The following is a 25,344-nucleotide window of genomic DNA, read 5'->3' as shown; positions in this document are numbered from 1 at the left end:
TCCTTAAAGGCTCAGGGTTCAAAAGGACATCTAAGGGCAGATGACCTGGGTGGGTCACCCCAATTCCACGAACCCAGAAATCTGGATTCCAGGAGAATCAAAACAATTTTGTCGGCAGAAAGCAAGCTTGCTCAGTTCCAGTTGATTAACTTTGTTGTGTACATTGATTTTGTAAGAGGAAGGTATACTGGATTGGACAGACAATGGTTTTATACAGAATATTGGTCCTACTGATCATTTTGAAATTGGTTTCATTGGAAGGATTTTCTCTGCCAACAAATAAAAAGATTTCTCTGCTTTGTTGCATGAGTGCTAGTTCTCTCCTTCTGCCATTGAACAAAACCCTGTATCCCTGGTGTTTACCACTAAATTAAACCTAAATCAAGCAGGGTTATGAAGGAAGGAAACTAATGTTACTTGTGAGTATGCAAGGCAGTAGTTTTTATTAACCTGTCTTACTGATGAGGTAAAGTGGGCTTTGAGAAGTTAACAAGTCCAAGGCCACACAGCTGGCCACAGAGCTTGAACCAGGTGTGACAGTTCCCAAACTGTGCTCTGTCACAGGCCGCACTATGCCTGCAAAAGCTTTTCTAGTCTCTTTTTCTCCTGAGATTGAAACAAGATACTTTGGAAAGGACCTTTTTTTATCTTTGGGGGAGTAGTTTTGCTAGATGATGCCCCTGTTAGAAATAATCAAAACACACTGAAATTTGAACATAAGGTTTATTCTGAGCGGTTATTTTATATGCATGTAGGGAGACCGTCTTGATTCCAGAAAAAGCAAATGCTTGAAGAAGGTTGGTACAATGGGGCTTATAAAGAGAAGAACCCACCCACTGCTGTCGAGTCGATTCCAACTCATAGTGACCCTATAGGACGAAATAGAGCTGCCCGATTGAGTTTCCAAGGAGTGCCTGGCGGATTCGAACTGCTGACCTCTTAGTTAGCCGCTGTAGCACTTAACCACTATGCCACCAGGGATTCCTATAAAGAGAAGAGGAGGGAGAAATATAGATGATCAACCATTGGCTAATCTTAACATGATTGCTGAATCCTGCCTTCCCCCATTACTGAGATCAGCTGATACCAGGTTACTGTTGCCTGTCTGCTAATAATTTGTCCCTCTATCCACCTGCAGCCAGGAGACTTTTTGAGATTTAAATTAGGAGGTAATGGTTTGATGACTATCCTTTTCCAGCAGGTAAGACAAATTTACATTTTACAGAGCAGTTTCTGGCAGGCTTTTGCAGTTTGGGTCAAAGTTTTTATTGTTAATATTTGGTTTCATGGGTAAGAAAAATCTTAAAATCAAAGTATGATGTCTATTATTAATTTTCCTTTTCAACATTTCCCCCCTTCTGATCATGATTCAATTAGAATCTTTGATCTCTAAATGTTGGCCGGGCACCAATCTGGGTTCTTCGGGTCCCACGGGTATTGCTTTATTGGGGTACCTTTTTGTGAAACATGTTATTTTTGTTGGTTCATTAGCTTCTTCATTGTTGCTCTATTCAGAATGAGACTATTTGCTGTACCGTAGATGGCCACTAGAAAGTTTTAAGACCCCAGATGCCAGTCAGCTTAACAGCTTAATATAAAAGGACAAAATGAGGAGAATGCATAAACCAATGGTCTGAAAGGCTTATCTAATCCATGAACCCAGATTTTCTAACCGTGAAACAAATTACAAGATGCATGAGGAGCGTCTGCAGCATGTGTTGTACCCCGGACATGAACTTCTGTTAAAACTGTATCTCAGTATACTTTCACTTAAGTGCCATTAACATATATACACAACAGTTTGCTTTTACCGAAGCTCAAACTCCTCTTTGGGAAGCAGGTAAATAATCAAGAACTAATCTCTTTTATACCGGAATTATCTGTATCTGTATTATTTCAGAGAGAGTGTGTATTGCATGGTCTACTTATTAACACAGCCATCTCTTCTAATAGCAATTGTAACCTTAAATATATATATATATGTTTAGATAATTTAAACCAATTTCAGTAACTAAGAGTATTATTTAACCAAACAAGGGTTCTTGTCCTGTCCTATTAGCCGATTGAAATAAGATGGACGCCACACCACCAGTGGCAAGGGAAACAAAGTGGAAATTTATTGTCTGCGCCTACAAGGAGCAACATGGGGTCTAGCGACCATAAGGCCATGTGCTCCCTGTCTGAGGGGTTGGGCAGCTTTTTATTTCCAATGGCATCTGAGGGTTGGGTTTAGTGCCTGGAACTCTCCGCCCTTAGCCCTCCCATGTCAACATTTGGAGGTCCAGATGTTGAATCATGTAGGCGATGTTCATGTCCAAGGACAGACTAAGGACACAGCTCTTCAGGTCCTGCACATGCGCTAAAATCTTGGTTCGCACACGTGCAGGATTCTGGCACCAAATTGAAACTGTGGTTATGGCTGCAGCATGGTCAGGCCAAACCACAGTTAGAAGCTGTGGCTTGTTGGGCTATGAGTGGGGGGCAGGGAACTGCGGCAGAACTGGGGAAAGTCTTGGTGGAGGCTTCATTATGATCGTTATAAAACAGCCAACTAATGCTCTCTTTTTCAAAGGATCGTGATTTGAGAGCAGTTTGGTCAATTATTTCATGGCTTTCAGCCTTAGCCTCATATTTCCAAATTTTCCTCTTGGTTAATTGGTTTATGTAGAGAACAATATAAACCAGGTAACAAGAACAATTCTAATCTACAAGGAGAAGACAAACTCATTAGTTGCCTGTGGTTTCTCAAAGGCAGTGAACAAAAACTACAATTCAGTAGCTCACGAGGGCTTTCCATAATTTCCTTTTGAAACAAATTTTCTCTCTATGGTCACCCTCCTTTCAATCAAAAGACAATCTCAAAGCCAAGTTTTTCTTGATTTAAGATATGACTGATCATTATTATTTACATAGATGCAGCAAGAATGGTAATTTATCGTATAAACTGCCTTGATGGAAGCTCTGGTCATACCTGATTGCCTGATAACCACTCTCAAATATGACATTTCAGTCAAAGCTTGGCTATATAACCAAGATTTCCCAGTTAACAAGGGGAACAGATTCTTATTGAACTTACACAAATAACTATATTGCCATAAAAAATAAAAACACTCCTTAATAGTTTGCCAATTCCAGAGGAGTTAGGGAGAGAGAAGCGATATTTCATCTTTGTTTGCATATACATAGTCTATTAAATTATTAGGTTATATAGATCATTTAGGAGAAAAGAGAAATTGATTTTTTTTTTATCTAGAAAACAGAACATTAAGACATCAGTAATATCCCCCACATAAAACTCGTAATGATCTTTTAGTCCACTCAGCCCTGTAATTAAATTCTGTTCCATTTATCCTGGATCAGCAGTCATGAACCCATTAACTTCTCCATAAGAATTCTGGAAATCTTGAGTCAGTCCAGTGGTATAAAATAAAAAATTCCAGTGGCATAAGCAGTGTCAATTAGAAGTCTTGTCCAAATACCTGGCGTAGCTCTCTTTATGGGTCCCTTTTGGTGAAAAACTCTGGCCTGTGGTTCACGGCAGGACCCTTCAGGACATTAAAGTAAGAACTATCTGCAGATGATAAGACTTAAAAATACCTACCTACTACCTACCCCGTTGCCTTTGAGTCGATTCCAACATGGTAAATTTATTACTGATAAAAACTCAGTCATACAAGTGAAAGATCTGATGAGAATTTGTTAAACAGTAGTGCAAAGCAAACTAGAAGTCAACCCAAAATAAAATTTTAGACAAAACCTGTAAAAGTAGTGATCTACCTTATTTTCTAATTTTTGAAAATGGATGACCATAATCCTTAGTGAAAAATAAGTTTAGATGTAGCATATAATAATCCTGAGACATAACAAAATAATGAATATAAAACATGTAGTCAGGATATACCAAGGCTATACCAGGATTATCAAGTTTCTAACATTTGAATATTGATAAAACTATTAGAGGTAAGCAGAGTAAACCCTCAGTTGAAACTCCTTGACTTCAATGCTGCTAGATTTAAATTTAAGAATAAAGTTGTAACCAAGTTAACAAATGAAAAAAACAAAAAAACTAAAATTATGACTGATAATAATTATGTTCGTATTGTCTAATAGGCAAAATATAAGAGACACTGGCTCATAAATTTTTAACCCAAAGAAAGTTAGACACTTCTCTTGATTTGACCACACATTTCACATTAACTCAACACATTAAATAAGCCTTATTTCTTTTCTAGCACTTTTTCCTTGCAAAGCAGGAACAAATCCTTTGTGGCTTTTCAGGAAGTCTCAGAGTTGCCAGGGATTTATCATAGGTCCCAAGAAATAATGCTTTATTATTTAACCAAAGTTTTTAAAGGTTAAAAACCTTAGCCTTTTCAAAGCCAGGCAGCTTGGTTTTTTAGTCAAGGGCATAAAAGTTAACATAAATTCAGAAACACAGAGCCTTTGCTTCCTAGGCAGATTATATAGTACAAAGTGGAAGGATTTTTATGGGCACAGACACCCAAGAACAAGGAAGCTATGCTAGGCAAATTTTGGATTGGCTAGCGGGCATTTTCTTTCCTTATTTGGGATTAATGGGAAATTTTGAATCAGGTTAAACTGAGCAGGCAAGTCCTAATTGGCTAGTTTATGCTTCCATTTCTGGGAGAGTCAATTGATTACTTAGGTTTCAGCTCCTGGAAAGGTCAGGCATTTACAGGAAACAGAAACTAGCTAGGTTTCAGTTTACTGATGTGCGATTTAGCATACGTGACCCTATCTTGGGCCTAGTATAGTCAGATTAACACTAACCAAAACAAAACCAAACCTGTTGCCATCGAGTTGATTATGACTCATAACGAGTCTATAGCACAGAGTAGAGCTGCCCCATAGGGTTTCCAAGGCTATAATCTTTACAGAAGCTGACTGCCACATCTTTCCCCCTAGAGTGGCTGGTGGGCTCAAACCACCAACCTTTCAGTTAGCAGCTGAGTGCTTAACCACTGCACCACCAACTCTCCTTCAGGTTAACGCTACTATAACTAAATTAGCTCAGGAAGACAAACTCTTAAGTCAGACAACAGCCTTCTCAGCCTTTTTGGTTTTGAGCTTTTGGGGTTGCCTTTGGAGTTCCGAAGTAGATCTCGTGCAGTCAGAGGTTTGATGGGCTGAGAAAGATAACTTCTTTTACGTAGAAATTCCTTCTTTTAGTTCCACCCTGTGTCCAGGAGAGCCTTGTGACTATGCAAATATGCAAGAGACCCTTGACCATCCCAAGACCTTTCCAAATTCCTAAATTAGAAAACACCATCATAGCATATCATTTATTCCATAAAATACGGTACTGAAAATGTAGGTGATGAACTGCAGACTGGCATTAGCATTTACCAGATTCTTTTTATTTTTATAACAAAGAACAGGCTTTTACTTAGGTCCCAGGAATGACTGTGTGTGTGACTACAAGGACAGGACTTAAAGTCATGTAGAGATACAGATACCGAGTCGTCAGACGGGGCACCCACTGGCTAGGAGCTCACACCTGCCCATACCTGCCTCACAACTGTGAGAGTACAAGTTGGTGCTTCATTCTGTTGTTTGTTGTTTTTCAAATTTGCTGCAGGATACATGTACTAATCTTCAAAACAATACATATTATTTATTTTAAATTGTGTCTCAGCAGAATGAACATATGTCAAGAATTTTCTGTTTTTTTTAAACTGTTAAACCCTAAAATGCAAGGGTCGCTGTGTGTTTAAAGGAAAGCTACAGGCAAATCCATCAATACCTCATAATACAGAAATATGGATGAGCTTTTCAGCTGACCATTCTCTGTGAGCCTGAAACTGAGGGGCTGGCACTCACTGGCTAACTTAAAAGGGAGTAAAGGAACTAAGTGTGGTTCAGGACAAGAGGGGCTTCTTCAGGGAGGATCTCTGAACAAAAAAGGAAGTGGTAGAGAAATTCCCCAAAGTTAAATGTGTGTGGGTGTTCATGCATGCGTATATGTGAAGGACCAGGTGAGGGGAAAGAAAATAAAAGGTGAAGAAACTCTCAGGATTTACAGTTCAGCTGAAAGCCAACTGTCGTAGTTTCTTAGTGCTGCCATAACAGAAATACCACAAGTGGGTGGCTTTAATGAACAAAAATTTATTTTCTTACAGTTTCTTTGTTTTTTGTTAGGTGCTATCTAGTCAGTTCCAACTCAGAGCAACCTTACAGGACAGAGCAGAACTGCCCACTCGCAGTTTAGGAGGCTAGAAGTCCTTCAGGGCACGGGTTCTAGGGGAAGACTTTCTCTCATTCTTATTCTCGTTCTCGTTCAAAGGGGAAGTTCTTTGTCTCATTTCATCTGTTTCTCAGTTCCTTGGTGATCTTCAAGTGGCATGGCATCTATCTTCTTCCATCTGTGCTTCCTATGCCTAATATATTCCTTTTATATCTCAAAAGCGATTGGTTTAAGATGTACCTTACATTGATTTTTTTTTTTTTTTACATTGATAGGACCTATTAACATAACAAATAAAACCCTACTCCCAAATGGGATTATACCCACAGGTATCAGAGTTAGGATATACAACACATATCTTAGAGGGACACAATTCAATCCATAATACAGACCCTAGCCAAGATCTTTTTCTTCTCAGTCCTGATTAGCTTGGTCTGACCCAAAACCTCTCTGGCACTGAGCTCTGATCTCCACATGGGTGTCTTAGTTCCTTAGTGCTGCTGTAACAAAAATACCACAAGTTGGTGTTTTTAAAGAACAGAAATTTATTGTCTCAGTTCTGGAGGCTAGACATCTAAATCAGGGGATTGGTTCCAGGGGACGGTCCTTTCTTTTCAGTCGTCCCAGGCATTTCTTGGCGTTCCTTGGCAGGTAGGCGAATCTTCGCGTGGTCTTTTCCCTCTGTGTGTGTGTGTATGTGTGTGTGTGTGTGTGTGTGTGTGTGTGTGTTGTGTGTACTATCCTTTATAAGTCACCACTCCAAATGATTAGTTTTTGGACCCACCCTGCTACAGTATGGCCTTATTAACATGACAGAAGAAAAACCCTATTTTCAAACAAGGTCATGTTCAGATGTACAGGGGCTAAGACTTCAACATATCTTTTTGGGGGACACAATTCAATCCATAACAGGGGTAAGGTGGAGAAGGAGACCTTCAGTGTGGATCTATCAAATGACTCTGGAGAGTCCAATACCATCTCTGCAGTTGGGGCAGGTTTGTTGTGTTTGTTTTTCACTTTTCCATGTTAGAACAGCATCCTTTCTAAACACACAAGCTTTCATTTCCTCCTTTCTCATTAAAAATAAAAAGTCAATCCTACAAGCCACTGTATCATTGCTTCAGCTGCATATAAATATACAGATGGCTATAAAAATGCATCCAGTCTGCAGCACATAAAAGAGAAAACTGCACTGCCCCCTATATCTTTTCACTCGGGTCATATTCCTGCTCACTATTTAGGATTCATTTCTAGTTTGTGAAAACTTAGCTCCAGGTTTATTCCCCGTCTTAAACGAACCTGTTTTCTTTATCCAATCCTATTGAAGTGTTTCCATTTTACACACAGTGCCCTAAAAACCCCTCCCGGTAAGTCTTATTATTCCCCCTAGTGCCCCCTTATTTCTAGCACCCATGTTCCACCTTTGTTGAGCAAGGCTGCGGACATTGTCTCCCCACCTGGAGGGGCTGCCTGGACAGCAGTCCACCAAGCAGAACACACGTGCTGACAGCCCTGTCTTTTAGTTCAAACGTTCCTGCTTCATACTCTTGCCACCTGTTTGGAGCAGATGGGAAGCTGCCACAGCTGAGATGTAGATATGGCGCTGAAATTGCACTCATGCACTTTGCAAGCCAAATAGCTTTGTGTTTGCAGGAGCGGGGCTTTTGTCGTTGAGTTACAATAAGAAATTGCGGGCTGTTTACAATTGATACCTATAATTGTTTTCATTCATAAATCCCCACCAGTGAGCCCACGTAGTCAGGACAGTTGATTTGGAACAGGTGTATCCCACAGGGTTCCCTAGTGATTTGGCGCGCAAGCTCCTGTCTACAGAGAGCATATGGGAGCTGTGGGAGGCAGGAGGTGCGTTGCCACATAAGGGCCTGACTGAATGGAAGGAAACTGGCACTTGCCTAATTCCCTGTAGTACAACCTGGGCTTTGGGCTCATGTCCTTCTGATCACCCAGCCTCATGGGCCTTTGTCTGGCTTTCTTTTAAGAAACAGTTTGGTTTCTAAGACTAAATGGAGAGTAGTGACACATCATGGGGTTGGTAACCATTGTAACAAAACAGCATGTGTATTAATTGTTCAATGAGAGACTAATCTGCTCTGTAAACCTTCATCTAAAACACAATAAAAAAAATAGGTTTCATGTGACATTATTGGAGAACTTAACAGGGGCCCATTGGAACGTGGAGAAGTATGGAAATAACACTGATGGAGTTTTTACTGAGACCATGCAGTACTTCACAGAGTGAAATCATGTTGTCAAAGCAGCAGAACAGCGCAGATCCTTTTATTCTGCTATGTATCTTTTAAAATTCTTCCTATAGCGCACACTATTGTGTTCTAGATACCATGGCCCCTCAGATATTCCACTTTCAGATTGTGAAAAATCCAGAGAGTGAGTTATGCTCCTGTATTCTCAAATGACTTCCCTCTGCCTTTTCTGCCAGGTGGACACTCTGGAGGTGATACGGCATCCAGAAGAAACCACCAACATGAAGAGGCAAACCGTAGCTTCTTACTTCCGGGTATGGTTCTGCTTGATCCATATTCTACATACTTCCAAAAAGGGCTTGCCAAGCCTTCCCACAAGAGCACAGATACAATAGAGTCATTGAAACAAGGACAAAGAACAAGAGCCAGTTAAGGAAAATGGGGTTGGAGGAGTAGTGGGAGGAGAAAATTATAGCAGGGAACCTATTTCTGAGTACAAAGTTCTTTGATCTTAGAAAGATGAGATGAAATCTTAAATGTCTGTAGAGGCCCCTCTCTGTCAAAAGGCCTATAGCCCTGTCCATTGAATGTGCAGATTCTTACCCTTACAGCTACTGGAGTCAGCCTCTTTTCCAACATACTGAATAGTATACCATACCCATACCCATTGCCATCAAGTTGATTCCAATTCATAGCGACCCTGTAGGACAGAGTAGAACTGCCCCATAGGGTTTCCAAGGAGCAGCTGGTGGATTCAAACTGCCGACCTTTTGGTTAGTAGCCGAGTTTTTAACCACCGTACCACCAGGGCTCCATATTGAATGATAGTTGATAAAATTCCAGGAGGTGGCTTATCAAGTTCAGATACTGAGAGAATCTGTCTTAGCATCAACTTTATTTTCCTAGATTGAGTTGATCCATTTTGAGATTTTTTCCTGGGCCCAATTACTTTCCACCTCTTCTTTCCTAGTTCCCTATTATTTCATCTGGTAAAATGATACCTTTGAATGAAAACATCATCTCAAGAAGGCCTCTGTAAAATGCACATTTATAGGAAAGATAAGACACAGGTACACTTGCGCCATTTTACACAGATTTGTTTATCTTCACATCATAGAGCCTTAAAGTTGGAAGCCCCTTAGAGACCATCTACCACAGGAGCTAAGGCCCAATAGCTTAATGGTAGTGATACTGTTAGGCCAAAGATGGAACTGGTCTCAGGGAGTAGTAGAATAAGGCTGTAGGTGGGACTGGCACAGGAAGGGGCTTGGCAGGGATGGGAGGTCAGGTGAGTGGGAAGCTGAGTCATAAGCAGGAGGAACCAGGCAGGCTGAAGGGCAGAGTCCGGAAGCCAAGATCTATCTAGAAGTCTCCAGAGAAAGCTCCCTGGTGCAAGAAAGATGTAAAGTCAAAGAGTCCTCGTTTGTGCTTCAGAGCCAGGCTAGGATTGGGCTCACATGTGAATTGCAGGGTCCCCAGAGGCCTTTGAGTCCAGACCTCCATCCCATACAGTGACCCCTGCGACACCCTCTCTGGCAGGTGGGCATTCAACCTCTGCTTCATCCTCTGATGTTTGGACATTTCTAATTACTACTTGTTTCTTATCTTGAGAACCACTCTAGTCCTGTCCCCTAAGGTGGAGGCTATATCCTCATCCTCCTAGCAACCCTTGGTGTCTTTGTTTTCTCATGATATTTGGAGGCTTTGATTGACTCTGTGAAGTCATCCTCAAGATCCATCTCCTCATCACCAGATAAGATCTGCCTAATAGTTTCAGAAACATAACCATGACAATCAATTTGAATCTGCAAAATAAAGCTTTGAGGTGTAACAATCGGCCTCCAAATGCTAAATCTGAAAAATAAGGTACATTAGCAAGCTGGGAGTACTGTTTTTGTTCAGTAAGAGGTGTGCTTATGAATTAATGGAATTGATTTCATTTGTGGCTTATAACTTACCCTGGAAGGAGGGTCCAAAAGAGGAGCTCCAAAAATGGATGCCCCTGGGAAACAACTGAGGCTTCCCCTGCACAAGCTTCCATCTGTTTTTCTGTATCCTATCCTCATTTCTGGAAACCCTGGTGGCGTAGTGGTTAAGTGCTACGGCTGCTAACCAAAAGGTCAGCAGTTCGAATCTGCCAGGTGCTCCTTGGAAACTCTATGGGGCAGTTCTACTCTGTCCTATAGGGTCTCTGTGAGTCGGAATCGACTCGACGGCAGTGGGTTTGGGTTTGGGGTAGATCCTCATTTCCCACTATGAGAGCCCTGTACCAATCTCTTGGAATACGTTAGTTGATCTTCATCATAATCTCCTTATTCTCTAATGTTTTTGTTTTCTTCTTCTCTTTCTCTATTTTTCCACTTTTCCCCTAACTCATTACAAATAGTATAAGTAGGAATTGCTTGGACTTCCTGGTGGTGCTTAGACTTTCTGATGGTTCTTAAGCTGAAGAAATAACTAAAAGCCCTAAAGCTGGACATTTTTTTTTTACATACATATCTATATATATATATATTTTTTAATTGTACTTTAGATGAAGGTTTACAGAACAATCTAGTTTCTCATCAGACTAAAGCTGGACATTTTTTAATTCCCAAAACAGTTTATAGATACTGCCTTGGAAGACCAGAGATGGGCATTCTAATTCTGTGGGGTAACCTGGAGCATGTTCTTAGACAGCTAAATTTCTGCCACCGGGGATATTGCTTGGTACCAAACCAAACACATTGCCATTGAGTTGATTCTGACTCATAGAAACCCCTCAGGACAGAGTAGAACTGACCCATAGGGTTTACAAGGAGTAGCTGGCAGATTCGAACTGCTGACCTTTTGGTTAGCAGCTGATCCCTTAACCACTCTGTCACCAGGGCTCCTGCTTGTCACCAGTGACATTTAAAGAATGCATTTGAATCCTTGGGCAGCTATAAATACTAGTCAGAACTTAACACCTCCTATTGTGGTTTTCTGTTCTACCTCAAAGAGCTCCATGAGTTGTCCACAAGGCTTTAACTGTTCTAGAGGTCCTTGCAGGCCTGGGTTACAAATATCTATTACATTGTGGAGGAATCCCTGGGAGGTGCAAATGGTTAATGTGCTCAAGTGCTAACTGAAAGGTTGGAGATTGGAGTCCAAAAGATGGGCAATCTATTTCCAAAAAATCACCATTGAAAAGCCTATGTTGCACAGTTCTACTCTGACACACATGGGGTTGGTATGAGTCATGGTCAACTTGATGGCAAATAGTAGGTAGATTGTATTGTGGTAATTTCATTTCATGTGACTTTTTTCCTCCTGGTAGTATTCTTTGATGGATCTGCTCTCCAAAATGGTGGTGGGACAGCCTCACTTTGTGCGCTGCATTAAACCCAATGATGACCGAGAGGCTCTGAAGTTCTCCCGAGAGAGAGTACTGGCCCAGCTCCGCTCCACAGGGATCCTGGAGACAGTCAGCATCCGCCAGCAGGGATATTCACACCGCATCCTCTTTGAAGAGTTTGTGAAAAGGTCAGGCAGGCATCTTTGGAAATACTTTACGTTAAATATAGTTCTACCCTGGTCATCCCTATTCCCTGGGATTGCTCCTCCTGCCCATTTCCTTCTAATAGGTAATTGGCTAGTTATCAGCTTCCGTTTCTTGGTTGAATGTTGCATTTTTTGTGCAAGCTCTTCTAGCTCCAACTCAACCGCGAGGGTCTGGAGGAATTAAGCTCCCTTCTGATCACATTTAAAAAAATAAATGTCTATAGACATTTACGTGTTTTATATCCTTAGTTCTCAAATTTTCCATGGTCAGTTAGTATGATGAAAGTCTCCCTCTATAAGTAGGTCAAGATTCCGACAAATGAAAATGCACCCAAACACTCACTCCTCTCTCCCAGTGTCTGGTGTGATATGGCATACCATATATATGGTATATGGCAGTGGCATAGTGGTTAAGAGCTCTGCTGCTAACCAAAAGGTCAAATCCACCAGCTGCTCTTTGGACACCCTACGGGGCAGTTCTACTCTGTCCTGTGGGGTTGCTATGAGTCGGAATCAACCCTACGGCAATGGGTTATGGCCTGATATGATAGTTCATATTTATATCACACTGTCTTAAAATGTGTTATCTCATTTGATCCATAGAACAACACCATAAGGTTGTTCTATAAGGTAGGTTCTATTATCATCCCCACTTCATAGGTGAGGAAATTGAGGCACGGGAAGAAATTAAGTGACTTACCTAAAGGTCCATGCTAATAAATGGTAGGGCCAGGATTTGAACTCAGGCAGTCTGGCTTCATTGTTCACACTTTTAGACTCCTTAGCCCACTGCTTTGTAATAGGCATTCAATCAATGTTCACTGAAATAAATTGCTGTGGAGCCTTCTAAACCCAGACACTGCTTTTACCTATGAATGAAATGCTTATCTTTCCTGCACAACTGCCATAGGGATGCCTTGTGTGTACATATGATTATAGGTAGAATTTTCAAAGAATGTTCTGCAAAGAAAAGAGGAACAATAACAAAAAACCACTCTGAGAAGTACTCTGTCTCAAAGTATCCAGAGAAGGAAACTGAGATCCATCATAAAATCTACCTCACCCATCAGGCATCTTTAGCGTATCTTTTTTCTAAATTTTTTTTGTTGTTATTATTGAGAATATACATAACATAAACTCACTGCCCCCTAAGGTTCCTGTCTAATCTATTGAGTTGCTGTTGTCAGTTTGATCCCATATAGATATTTTAGTTTCTTTTTAACCTCCATTCTATAATTTATGCCAAAGGTTATTTTTCCAATTTTTTCTCAAGGAAGAATGGATCCTAAATATGGTTGCTTGCTTCTTCAAGTCTTCCAAACATCGCTGAATTCTATGGAAAAGGAAAGGCCAGGAAAAAAAAAAAAAATTCTCGCAAAGAGAGCTTTTAAATTAAAAATAAGAAGGAAATGGCTTTTTAAACAGAAGTGTCTTTGAGCCTTTTTTTCCTCTTAAATTTGGAGGTGGAACAAGAAAAAAAGGTTATTTTAGCTCATGAATGTGACTAGTCAACTATTTTTAGCCACTAAGAGTTGAATACATAGAAATATTTAAGAAAACAGGTCAAATGCTAAACAGATTGGCATGTCTTTGTTCGTAATCAGAAAACCATTAGGCAAGTATGAACAGGAGTTTCAAAATGTCAGTAAATCTGAGGGTATCAAAGATTTTCTGAGCCAGTAAGTTAATTGGTATTTTGATCCTTTTGAGCATCTTAACAACAAAATGGATGAGCTAGCAGTTCTCCCCCTTGATGTTACTAAACAAATTGGTATGCTTCTTATCTTACTGTTCAAGGGTGCTGTTTTGTAAACTCTTAGCAGGAAATACGCAGACAAAACAATCAAAGGCAGGGAATAGAGCCATTCAAGGTTTATCAAGTGGAGGTAAATAAAAGATAAAGTCTTGTTTAATGTTACTCTTTACATTTTTGTATTTTCTGGTATTCAGGACTGAAACTCTACTTGTATACCTGAAAGGTGGAGTTTTAGGGATTATGTTGTTGGGTTCCAGAATTGGGAAGGTCTTCCCCAATACTCAAGTCACCCCAAGTTTGCAGACTTGGACAAACCTAAAGTGTTTCCTTGCCTCCATCATCTTTGAATTTTCTGGCACAATGCCTCAGAAGTGTCCTTGCTTATCCACTATCCGTGGATCCTTTCAGAAAGGGGGTGTCCCCAATACCATCTCATCAGTGGGGCCAGGAGGGATGGAAGTTTATCTGTTCTCAGGTAAATGGGGAAGAGGCCACTTGGCAGTGTTGGATGAGTAGCTGAAACCTGTTAGAAGCAGAAGTGTTGTGGGCCATCACAGAAATCAACTGTGAACATTCAGTTAACAGACTGAAGCAGACGGTCTACACTGGGGCAAGCACTTATAAAACTACATGTGTAGGAATGTGTTCTGACAAATATCCAAAGGACAGAGCAGCACATTCAGTTCAAAGTCTAATGGTTTATTAATGTATTAAATTATGCAATTTAGTAAGGAGACCTGAGTTTTAGTCTCCTATTTAGTATTGGCATGTAACCTGTTTGTAAAAGATACTTCCTCATCTGCATGACAAGAAGGCAGGAATACAAAGAGCCTGCATCCTAAAGATTTTCAGGGTTTGCATGTGGATTCCTGGGCATTACTCAGACAGGCATGCTTCCAGTAGAGTTCATAGGATGGCAGACCTGCATCCACCAGACCTGACCCCTAATAGCTGTTAAACAGAATGCAACTCTTCTTGTTCACCTTCAATTAGCATCTTCCATTTCTTCTCATGATGGCACAGAAAGCTGTGGTGTTCTGGAATCTCTTTCATCTCATTCTACCTTCTATTCCACTTCCTCTCCAGAAAACTAGGTGCCACCTTTTGACTTCTCTCTCCCTCACTTCCTGCAAACATGCCAACACTGAGCCCTGCTGACTTTACCTGCCAAAGTTTCTCAACAAGATTCCCTTGGAAATCTCCCATTTCTTCTCCCAGGGCTTTAGCCCAGGCCTTTTATTATTTTTCTTTTATTTTTAATAGCAGCTTTATTGAGATAATTCACATATATAAAATCCCTTTTAAAGTATATAATTCAGTGTTTTCTTTTGTATATACACAGTTGTGCAACCATCACCACCATCTAATTTTAGAACATTTTCATTATCCCCAAAAGAAACCCAGAACCAATTAGCTGTTAACTCCTCTTCTCCCTCCAACCTCACCAACCCTAGGCAACCCCTAATCTATTTTCTGTCTTTATAAATTTGCTTCTTCTGGGTATTTCATATAAATGGAATCATGTAACATGTGGCCTTTTGTGTCTAGTTTCTTTCACTTAGCGTAATGTTTTTGAGATTTATACAATCATCTATGTTGTAGCATGTACCAGTACTTCATTCCTTCTTACGGGCTAACAATATTTCATTGTATGTATGTACCACATTTTGTTTACTGTTCATCAGTTGATGGACATTTCAATTGTTTTTACTTCTTGGCTATTATGAATAATACTGCTGTGTGTATATATATATACAAGTTTTTACATAGACATATTTTCAGTTCTTTGGATGTATACCTAGGAGTGGAATTGCTGGGTCATATGGTAACTCTGGAGCCCTGGTGGTGCTGTGGTTAAGCATTAGGCTGCTAACCAAAAGGTCTGCAGTTCTAATCTACCAACCGCTCCTTGGAAACCTTATAGGGCAGTTCTGCTCTGTCCTGTACGGTAATTATGAGTCAGAATCAACTTGCCGGCAAAGGGTTTTTTTTTTTTTTTTTGTATGGTAACTCTGTGTTCAAAGCGGCTGTACCAGTTAATATTCTCACCAGTTGTGAGGGTTCCAGTTTTTCACATTCCTACCATTCTACTGGGTATGAAGTGGTATCTCACTGTGATTTTGATTTGCATTTCTCTAACCAATAATGTTGAACATCTTTTCATGTGCTTATTAGTTTGTATGTCTTCTGTGGAGAAATGTTTATTCAAATGCTTTACCCATTTTTAATTCGGTTATTGATCTTTTTATTGTTTGATTGTAAGAGTTCTGTATTATGGATACATGATTTGATTTGCAAATATTTTCTCCCATTCTGTGGTTTGTCGTTTCACTTTCTTGACTGTGTCCTTTGAGGCACAAAAGTTTTTAATTTTGATGATGTCCAGTTTATCTGTTTTCTTTTGTCACTTGTGCTTGTAGTGTCAGATCTAAGAAACCATCACGTAATTCAAGGTCTGGAAAATATATGCCTGTGTTTTCTTCTACGGGTTTTGTAGTTTTAGCTCTTATATTTATGTGTATGATCCATTTTGAGTTAATTTTTATATATGATGTGAGGTAGGGGTCCAACTTCATTCTTTTGCATGTAAATACCAGTTGTTCTAGCACCGTTTGTTGAAAAGAAACTATTCTTTCCCCCATTAAATTGTCTTGGCATCCTTGTTGAAACTAGATATTAATAGAGCATGGCACAGAATTGAGACTCTACTTCTAGTTAGGCCTTTTAAAGTAGTTTTGCATACCATCTTGCCATAGCTTACTAAATAGATTCTCCGAAGAATCACCAGACAAGGATTTATCTAAAATTTCTATCTCAGCATGTTTCTTTCTTGATTAAAATCCTTGATTGAAATGGCCATCTAGACTCCCAGTGGATGAGCTCCAGCCCCTCCACCTAGTAAACGGGAATCTCCCTCATCTAGCCCCTGCCCACCGTTCAGTCTCTTCTCTCTTATCTTCTCACCTCAACTCACAAAACTCAACTACTTGGAGTTTCCAAAACCCCCAAGCCATGCCATGCTTCTGCGCCTTTGCTCATGCTGTGTGCTTGAGCCCCCTTCTCCAACCTCTCCATCTGGCTACTTAACTAGGCTAACCTCTGCTGATTCCTTAGGACTTCAGCCAGGCTTTAATCTTGTCTGTGATACCCTCCTTGGCATCCCTAGTCTGGGTTAGGAGTCCCTCTAATCAGCTTCATTCATAGCATTTACTGCATCTCACTGGAATTGTTTCTCACCTTGAACTTAACCAGGGAGGCAGGCATATTTTTCAGCCAACTTTATATCTGTACTCTCCAGTACAGTGCCTGGCACAAGTTAGGTGTTTAATAAATATTTGTTGAAAGGAATCAAACTCTTACTCCTTCTCCTTCATCACTATCTTAGCATTTCATGTCTATTCTTTTTTCCTTGCTCTTTTGAAGGATGTGACAGATACACACAGCTGGCTTTGTTCAGGTTGTTTCATTTGCATAATAAAATAAAGTCTAGATTGTTAGAGCATTAAGATTTCACATATGTCGTAAGTAGCTCTTTATCAATAAAAAGTAAGAAGCCCAGCTTTAAAATTCTTTAACCTAGCTTTAGACTGCTATTATTAGAGGTTAATATGTTAAAAGGGTGACTTTGGAACAAATTTACCTTACTTCTCTCTACATCAAACAGTAATTTTTTGGGGAATCGAAAAAAAAAAAAACAAGCTTAATAGAACAGAGGAGACTCTGCCCTGGCCCCTGTCTACCTTTCCAGCGTCTTCTCTCTGGTCTTCCTGTTGCTGAGTAGAAACCTCAAGTTCTGCTCAGCATGACTCATCTCAGCCAATAAAGGAGAGATCACAATGGGGGAGTAGAAAGGTGTCTTTATTTCCTCATGCAAGGAAACGAGACAGTTGGGGCTGCTACCACCAAGACTGCTCAGCAAGGGTGAAGGGAAAGGTCACTTTTAAGGGATTTACAAGTAGGAAGTTCATACAAGTTACATCAGCAACATTCTTAATCATACTGTGCAGGTGTACATATAACTTGATGCATCATGTGTTCAAAAAATGGCGGTTAAACTCCACCTAGAGGTGGGGAAGTTCCTGTGTATGAGATCAACATGACACCTAAACCAGCTTCCGCCAGTTTCCTCTAGTTTTGGGGCAGCAGTTAAGGAGAGGGAACCCAGAATTTTAATGTAAAGCTACGGGGCAGGGCGTGTCAAACAAAGGAACCAGAATTCTAATGTAAAGCTGCCTGGCTGCCAAGCAAAGGAACCTGGATTCTAATGTAAAGCTACAGGGCCTGCCAGGCAAGCTGCTTGAGGCAGTGGAATTTTCCACAGCCTGGGGACCTGTCTTATCCCCACCTCTCAGCTCACACACACACACAAAAATACAACCACATGGAGTTCTTTAACACACCACAGAATATGCCTTCTTAAAATAATATGTTGTAAAAGCAGGCTGCTTGCTTGGAATCTGCATTAGTCAGGAATCTTTCAATAACAAGTGATTAAAACTCAGCTCAAAGTAATTAGAGCAAAAATTAAAAGAGGCTTATATATTACCTTACATAACTAAGAAATCCCAAAGATATATCTGAATCCAGGGCATCAAACCACATTACGAAGCCAATATCTTTTGTGTGTGTGTGTGTGTGCTTTAAGTGAAAGTTTACAAACCAAGTCAGTCTCTCATACAAAAACTTACTTCTTCTCTCCACTCTCTATTTTTGTGTCCATTCAGCCAGCTTCTGACCTCCTCTACTCTCTCATCTCCTCTCCAGACAGGAGCTGCCCACATAGTCTCGTGTCTACCTCTTCCAAGAAGCTTACTCTTCACCAGTATCATTTTATATCCAATAGTCTAGGCCAATCCCTGTCTGAAGAGTTGGCTTTGGGAATGGCTCCTGTCTTGGGCTAACTGAAGGTCTGGGGACCATGACCTCCGGGGTCCTTCTAGTCCCAGTCAGACCATTAAGTCTGGTCTTTTTATGAGAATTTGAGTTCTGCATCCCACTGCTCTCCTGCTCTATCAGGAGTTCTCTGTTGTGTTCCCTGTCAGGGCAGTCATCTGTTATAGCCGGGCACCATCTAGTTCTTCTGGTCTCAGGCTGATGTAGTCTCTGGTTTATGTGACCCAGTCTTTTGGGCTCATAATTCCCTTGTGTCTTTGGTGTTCTCCATTCTCCTTTGCTACAGATTGGTTGAGACCCATTGATGCATCTTAGATAGCCGCTTGCTAGTGTTTAAAACCCCAGAAGCCACTCTCCAAAGTGGGATGCAGAATGTTTTCTTAATAGATTTTATTATGCCAGTTGACTTAGATGTCCCCCAAAACCATGGTCCTCAAATCCCTGCCCCTGCTACACTGGCCTTGGAAGCGTTCAGTTTATTCAGGAAGCTTCTTTGCTCTTGGTTTAGTCTACTTGCGCTGACCACTCCTGTATCGTGTGTTTTGTTTCCCTTCACCTAAAATAGTTCTTATCTAATATCTAATTAGTGAAAATCCCTCTCCCTCCCTCCCCACTCTGGTAACCATCAAAAAATATTTTCTCCTATGTTTCAATTATTTTTCGAGTTCTTGTAACAGTGGTCTCATACAATATTTGTCCTTTTACAACTAATTTCACTCAGCATAATGCCTTCCAGATTCCTCCATGTTATGAAATGTTTAACAGATTCATCATTGCTCTTTATCGATGAGAAGTATTCCATTGTGTGAGTATACCATAATTTATTTATATATTCATCCATTGATGGGGACCTTGATTGCTTCCATCTTTTTGCTCTTGCATACAGTGCTGCAATGAACATGGGTGTGTGTGTATCTGTTCATGTAAAGGCTCTTATTTCTCTAGGATATATTCCAAGGAGTGGCATTGCTGGATCGTATGGTAGTTCTATTTGTAGATTTTTAAGGAAGCACCAAATTGATTTCCAAAGTGGTTGTGCCATTTTACATTCCCACCAGCAGTGTATAAGTATTCCGGTCTCTCCACAAACTCTCCAAAATTTATTGTTTTGTGTTTTTTGAATAAATGCCATCCTTGTTGGAGTGAGATGGAATCTCATTATAGTTTTGATTTGTATTTCTCTAATGGCTAATGATCATGAGCATTTCCTCATGTATCTGTTAGCTACCTGAATGTCTTCTTTAGTGAAGTACCTGTTCATATCCTTTGCCCATTTTTTGATTGGGTTATTTGTCTTTTTGTAGTTGAGTTTTTGCAGTTTCATATGGATTTTAGAGATCAGATGCTGATTGGAAATGTCATAGCTAAAAACTTTTTCCCAAACTGTAGGTAACCTTTTTACTCTTTTGGTGAAATCTTGGAATGAGTATAGGTGTTTGATTTTTAGGAGCTCCCAGTTATCTAGTTTCTCTTCTGCATTGTTAGTACTGTTTCGTATACTGTTAATGCCATGTATTAGGGCTCTTAGCATTGTCCCTATTGTTTCTTCCATGATCTTTATCATTTTAGATTTTATATTTAGGTCTTTGGTCCATGTTGAGTTAGTTTTTGTGCATGGTGTGAGGTATGGGTCTTGTTTCATTTTTTTGCACATGGATATCTAGTTATGCCAGCACCATTTGTTAAAGAAGCTGTCTTTTCCCCATTTAACTGACTTTGGGCCTTTGTCAAATATCAGCTGCTCATGTGTGGGTGGATTTATGTCTGGATTCTCAATTCTGTTCCATTGGTCTATGTACCTGTTGTACCAGTACCAGACTGTTTTGACTACTGTGGCCATATAATAGGCTCTAAAATCAGGCACAGTGAGGCCTCCCACTTTGTTCTTTTTCAGTAATGCTTTACTTCTCCGGGGCCTCTTTCCCTTCCATATGAAGTTGGTGATTGTTTCTCCATCTAATTAAAAAATGTCATTAGAATCTGGATTGGAATTGCATTAAATCTATAGATGGCTTTTGGTAGAATACATATTTTTACAAAGTTAAGCCTTCCTATCCATGAGAAAGGTATGTTTTTCCACTTATGTAGGTCTCTTTTGGTTTCTTGCAGCAGTGGCTTTTAGTTTTCTTTGTATAGGTGTTTTACATCTCTGGTAAGATTTATTCCCAAGTATTTTATCTTCTTGGGGGCTACTGTAAATGGTATTGATTTGGTGATTTCCTCTTCGATGTTCTTTTTGTTGATGTAGAGGAATCCAAATGATTTTTGTATGTTTATCTTGTATCCTGATGCTCTGCTGAACTCTTCAATTAGTTTCAGTAGCTTCCTTGAGGATTCTTTAGGGTTTTCTGCGTAAGATCATGTCATCTGCAAATAGAGACACTCTTGCTTCTTCCTTACCAGTCTGGATACCCTTTATTTCTTTATTTAGCCTAATTGCTCTGCCTAGGACCTCCAGCACAATGTTGAATAAGAGTGGTGTCTAGTTCCTGTTCTCAAGGGGAATGCTTTCAGAATCTCTCAATTTAGGATGATGTTGGCTATTGGCTTTGTATAAATGCCCTTTATTATGTTGAGAAATTTTCCCTCTATTCCTATTTTGCTGAGAGTTTTTATCATGAATGGGTGTTAAACTTTGTCAAATGCCTTTTCTGCATCAGTTGATAAGATCATGTGGTTCTTGTCTTTTGTTTTATTTCTATGATGGATTACATTAATTGTTTTTCTAATTTTGAATCATCCCTGCATAGCTGGTATGAATCCCACTTGGTCATGGTGAATTGTTTTTTTGATAGGTTGTGGAATTCTATTGGCTAGAATTTTGTTGAGGATTTTTGCATCTAAGTTCATGAGGGATATAGGTCTGTAATTTTCTTTTTTTGTGGTATCTTTACCTGGTTTTGGTATCAGGGATATGCTAGCTTCATAGAATGAGTTTGGGAGTATTCCATCCTTTTCTATGCTCTGAAATACCTTTAGTAGTAGTGGTGTTAACTCTTCTCTGAAAGTTTGATAGAACTCTGCAGTAAAGCCATCCGGACCAGGGCTTTTTTTTGTTAGGAGTTTTTTGATTACCTTGTCAGGCTCTTCTTTTGTTATGGGCGTATTTAGTTATTCTACCTCTCTTTGTGTTAGTTTAGGTAGGTAGTGTGTTTCTAGAAATTCATCCATTTCTTCTATGTTTTCAAATTTGTTAGAGTATAATTTTTCAAAGTAATCTGACGTGTTTTTTTTTTTTTTTAGTTTCAGTTTGGTCTGTTGTAATATCACCCATCTGATTTCTTATTTGAGTTATTTGCTTCCTCTCCTGCTTTTCTTTTGTTAGTTTGGCCAATGACTTATCAATTCTGTTAGTTGTTTCAAAGAATCAGCTTTTAGTCTTGCTAACTCTTTCAGTTGTTTTTCTGTTTTCTATTTCATTTAATTCTGCTCTAATTTTTATTATTTGCTTTCTTCTGGTGCCTGAGGGTTTCTTTTGTTGCTCTTTTTCTATTTGTGTAAGTTGTAGGGATAATTCTTTGATTTTGGCCCTTTCTTCTTTTTGTATGTGTGCATTTATTCATACAAATTGACCTCTGAGCACTGCTTTACCTGTGTCCCAAAGGTTCTGATAGGAAGTGTTTTCATTCTCATTGGATTCTGTGACTTTCTTTATTCCATCCTTGTTGTCTTCTATAATCCAGTTGTTTTTGAGCAGGGTATTGTTCAGTTTCCAAGTATTTGATTTCTTTTCCCTGCTTTTTCTGTTATTGATTTTTATTTTTATGGCCTTATGGTCAGAGAAGATGCTTGGTAATATTTCAGTGTTTTGGATTCTGCTAAGGCTTGCTTTATGACCTAATATGTGGTCTATTCTAGAGAATGTTCCATGTGCACTAGAAAAGAAAGTATACTTCGCTGCTGTTGGGTGGAGTGTTCTGTGTATGTCTAGGAGGTCAAGTTGGTTGGTTGTGGCATTTAGATCTTCCGTGTTTTTATAGAGCTTCTTTCTGGATGTGCTGTCCTTTGCCGAAAGTGGTGTGTTGAAGTCTCCTACTATTATTGTGGAACTGTCTATCTCATTTTTCAATACTCTTCGAGTTTATTTTATGTATCTTGCATCCCTGTCCTTGAGTACATAAATATTTAATATGGTTATATCCTTCTGGTATATTCTCCCTTTAATCATTATACAGTGTCCTTGCTTATCCTTTGTGGTGGATTTAACTTTAAAGTCTGTTTTGTCAGAAATTAATATTGCCACTCCTGCTCTTTTTTGATTGTTGTTTGCTTGATATATTTTTTTCCATCCTTAGAGTTTTAGTTTGCTTGTGTCTCCAGTTCTAAGGTATGACTCTCATAGGGAGCAGATAGACGGATCATGTTTTTCAACGCATTCTGCCACTCTCTGTCTCTTTATTGGTGCGTTTAGTCTGTTTATATTCAGCGCAATTATGGGTAGGTATGAGTTTGGTGCTGTCATTTTTTTGTGTGTTGGCAGTTTCTTTTTCCCACTTAATTTTTTGTGCTGAGCAGTTTATGTTTATATATTGTCTTTTCCTCTTATTTGTTGTTGATTTTGTTTCTGCTGAGTCTCTGTTTTTTTCTTGTATTGAGTAGGATTGTTTGTCTTCTTTGTGGTTACCTTCATATGTACCCCTATTTTTCAATGTTTAAACCTAAATTTTATTTCTTTATATTGCCTTATCTTCCTCTCCGTGTGAAAGATCTATGACTACATTTCTTAGTCTCTCTTTATTGTTTAATATTGTCTTCTTTTACATAATGACATTGCTGTTTCCCTGTTTTGAGCATTTTTTTTTTTAATGTTGGTTTATTTTTGTGATTTCTCTAACTGGGTTGACATCTGATTGCTCTGTCCAGTGTTCTAGTCTTGTGTTGATATCTGATATTATTGATTTTCTAACCAGAGAACTCCCTTTAGTATTTCTTGTAGTCTTGGTTTGGTTTTTACAAATTCCCTAAACTTCTGTTTATCTGGAAATATCCTTATTTTGCTTTCATAATTAAGAGACAGTTTTGCTGGATATATGATTCTTGGCTGGCAATTTTTTTCCTTCAATGCTTTATATAAGTGATCCCATTACTGTCTTGCATGCCTGGTTTCTGCTGAGTAGTCTGAGCTTATTCTCATTGACTGTCCTTTGTAGGTGACTGATCCCTAGCTGCTCTTAACATTCTTTATATTTGGTTTTGGCATGTTTGATTATAATATGTCTTGGTGACTTTCTTTTAAGATCTATCTTATGTGGAGTTTGATGAGCATCTTGGATAGATACCTTCTCATCTTTCAAGATATCAGGGAAGTTTTTTGCCATCAAATCTTCAACAATTCTCTCTGTGTTTTCTGTTATCCCTGCTTGTTCTGGTACTTCAGTCACTCGTAGGTTATTTCTCCTGATAGAGTCCCACTTGATTCTTAGGGTTTCTTCATTTTTTTAAGTTCTTTTTTCTGATTTTTCTTCAAATATATTGGTGCCAAGTGCTTTGTCTTCAGTCTCACCAATTCTGCCTTCTACTTGCTCAATTCTGCCCCTCTGACTTTGTATTGAGTTGTCTAATTCTGTAATTTTATTGTTAATCTTCTGAATTTCTGATTGCTGGTGTTCTTAAATAACTTTTTAAATTTCTTCAGCTGCTTTATCTGTGTTTTCCTTGGCTTATTCTGAGTATTGTCTGATCTCCTTTCTGATGTGTTGAAGGGTTCTATATATTAATCTTTTGTATTCTGCTTCTGGTAATTCCGGGAAGGCATCTTCATCCAGAGGATCCCTTGATTCTTTGTTTTGAGACCTTGTTGAAGCTTGGGGGCCAGGGGCACAGCAAATTATACGCAAGTACTTAGCTTTTGCCGAGAGCACATTCTTCTCTGGTTCCAGAGGTGTGAGTGGGTTGTGTGGCTGGCTGTTTCTTCCTGAGGAAACTGCAGCCCATTGCTACTATCAGGCTGCTGCAGCTGCTTCTGGGAATAGTGCCTGAGGGATCCTGGCAATTCAGGTTCGGCAACTCCTCTCCACTTCTGAACCGCCTCTCCATCTACCTGCTGCTGAGTCTGTTTTCTAACTTTGCCTTTGATGTTCAGAGCTCCTAGCTTGTCATAAATGTAATTGTTTCACTTGTTTTTTTGGGTCTTTGTTGTAAACGGGTTCACTGGAAGCATCTGACTCCTGTACTATCTTGGCCCTGCCTCAAGCCACTATCTCTTTCCTTCACTTTTTTGTCTTTGAGTTTCGTATCAGCCAGGCAATTCTCCTTACATGTTGGCAAAAATGGTCCCTGGAATCTTTGGCTTTGCCTCTTATAGGCTTAGCAACATCAGTAGCAAGAGAGTTCCCACACAATGAACATTCTCGTTGTCCAAGATCGGACCACATGCCAACCACCGAACCAATCACTGTGCCCTGGGGAATGATTAGCAGGGCCTTGGGTCAAGAGCCAGGGGATTGAGTCAGCCCCACTTGAAGAATGGCCTGAGGGGCTCTGTTAACCATGTTAACAGAAAGATAGGGGGAAGATAGATAGGGTAAAATAATACTCATCTACTCTCCCTTGTTTTGACCATTCTGTGCTCCAGAAATCAACTATAACAATGTAAAAAGGTCCACCAAGCTCATGTCTATATCTACCTGGAGAAGACTTTGAATTTAGAATTTTCTAAAAACAACAAAAATTTTATGGATACCAACTGATTGTTAACTTTGGAATAAGCACTGTATACATTTTACTGGAGAGTTAACTTAAGCATA

At 39.6% G+C, this 25,344-nt stretch overlaps 1 protein-coding gene across 1 annotated transcript in view; it reads left to right on the top strand.

Annotated features, from left to right (window-relative positions):
• The window catches only part of MYO3B (myosin IIIB), a 557,666-nt gene that overhangs the window by 300,927 nt on the left and 231,395 nt on the right, over positions 1 to 25,344 (top strand). The window contains 2 exon segments of the mRNA XM_010602840.3: positions 8,664 to 8,741; positions 11,726 to 11,931. Coding sequence (XP_010601142.3) covers positions 8,664 to 8,741; positions 11,726 to 11,931 — 284 coding nt within the window.

Source organism: Loxodonta africana, chromosome 6 (genome assembly GCF_030014295.1).
Source record: "Loxodonta africana isolate mLoxAfr1 chromosome 6, mLoxAfr1.hap2, whole genome shotgun sequence".
Classification (NCBI taxonomy): Eukaryota; Metazoa; Chordata; class Mammalia; order Proboscidea; family Elephantidae; genus Loxodonta; species Loxodonta africana.
The sequence above is the reverse complement of the archived record's forward strand: the minus strand, read 5'-3'. Positions and strand labels throughout refer to the sequence as shown.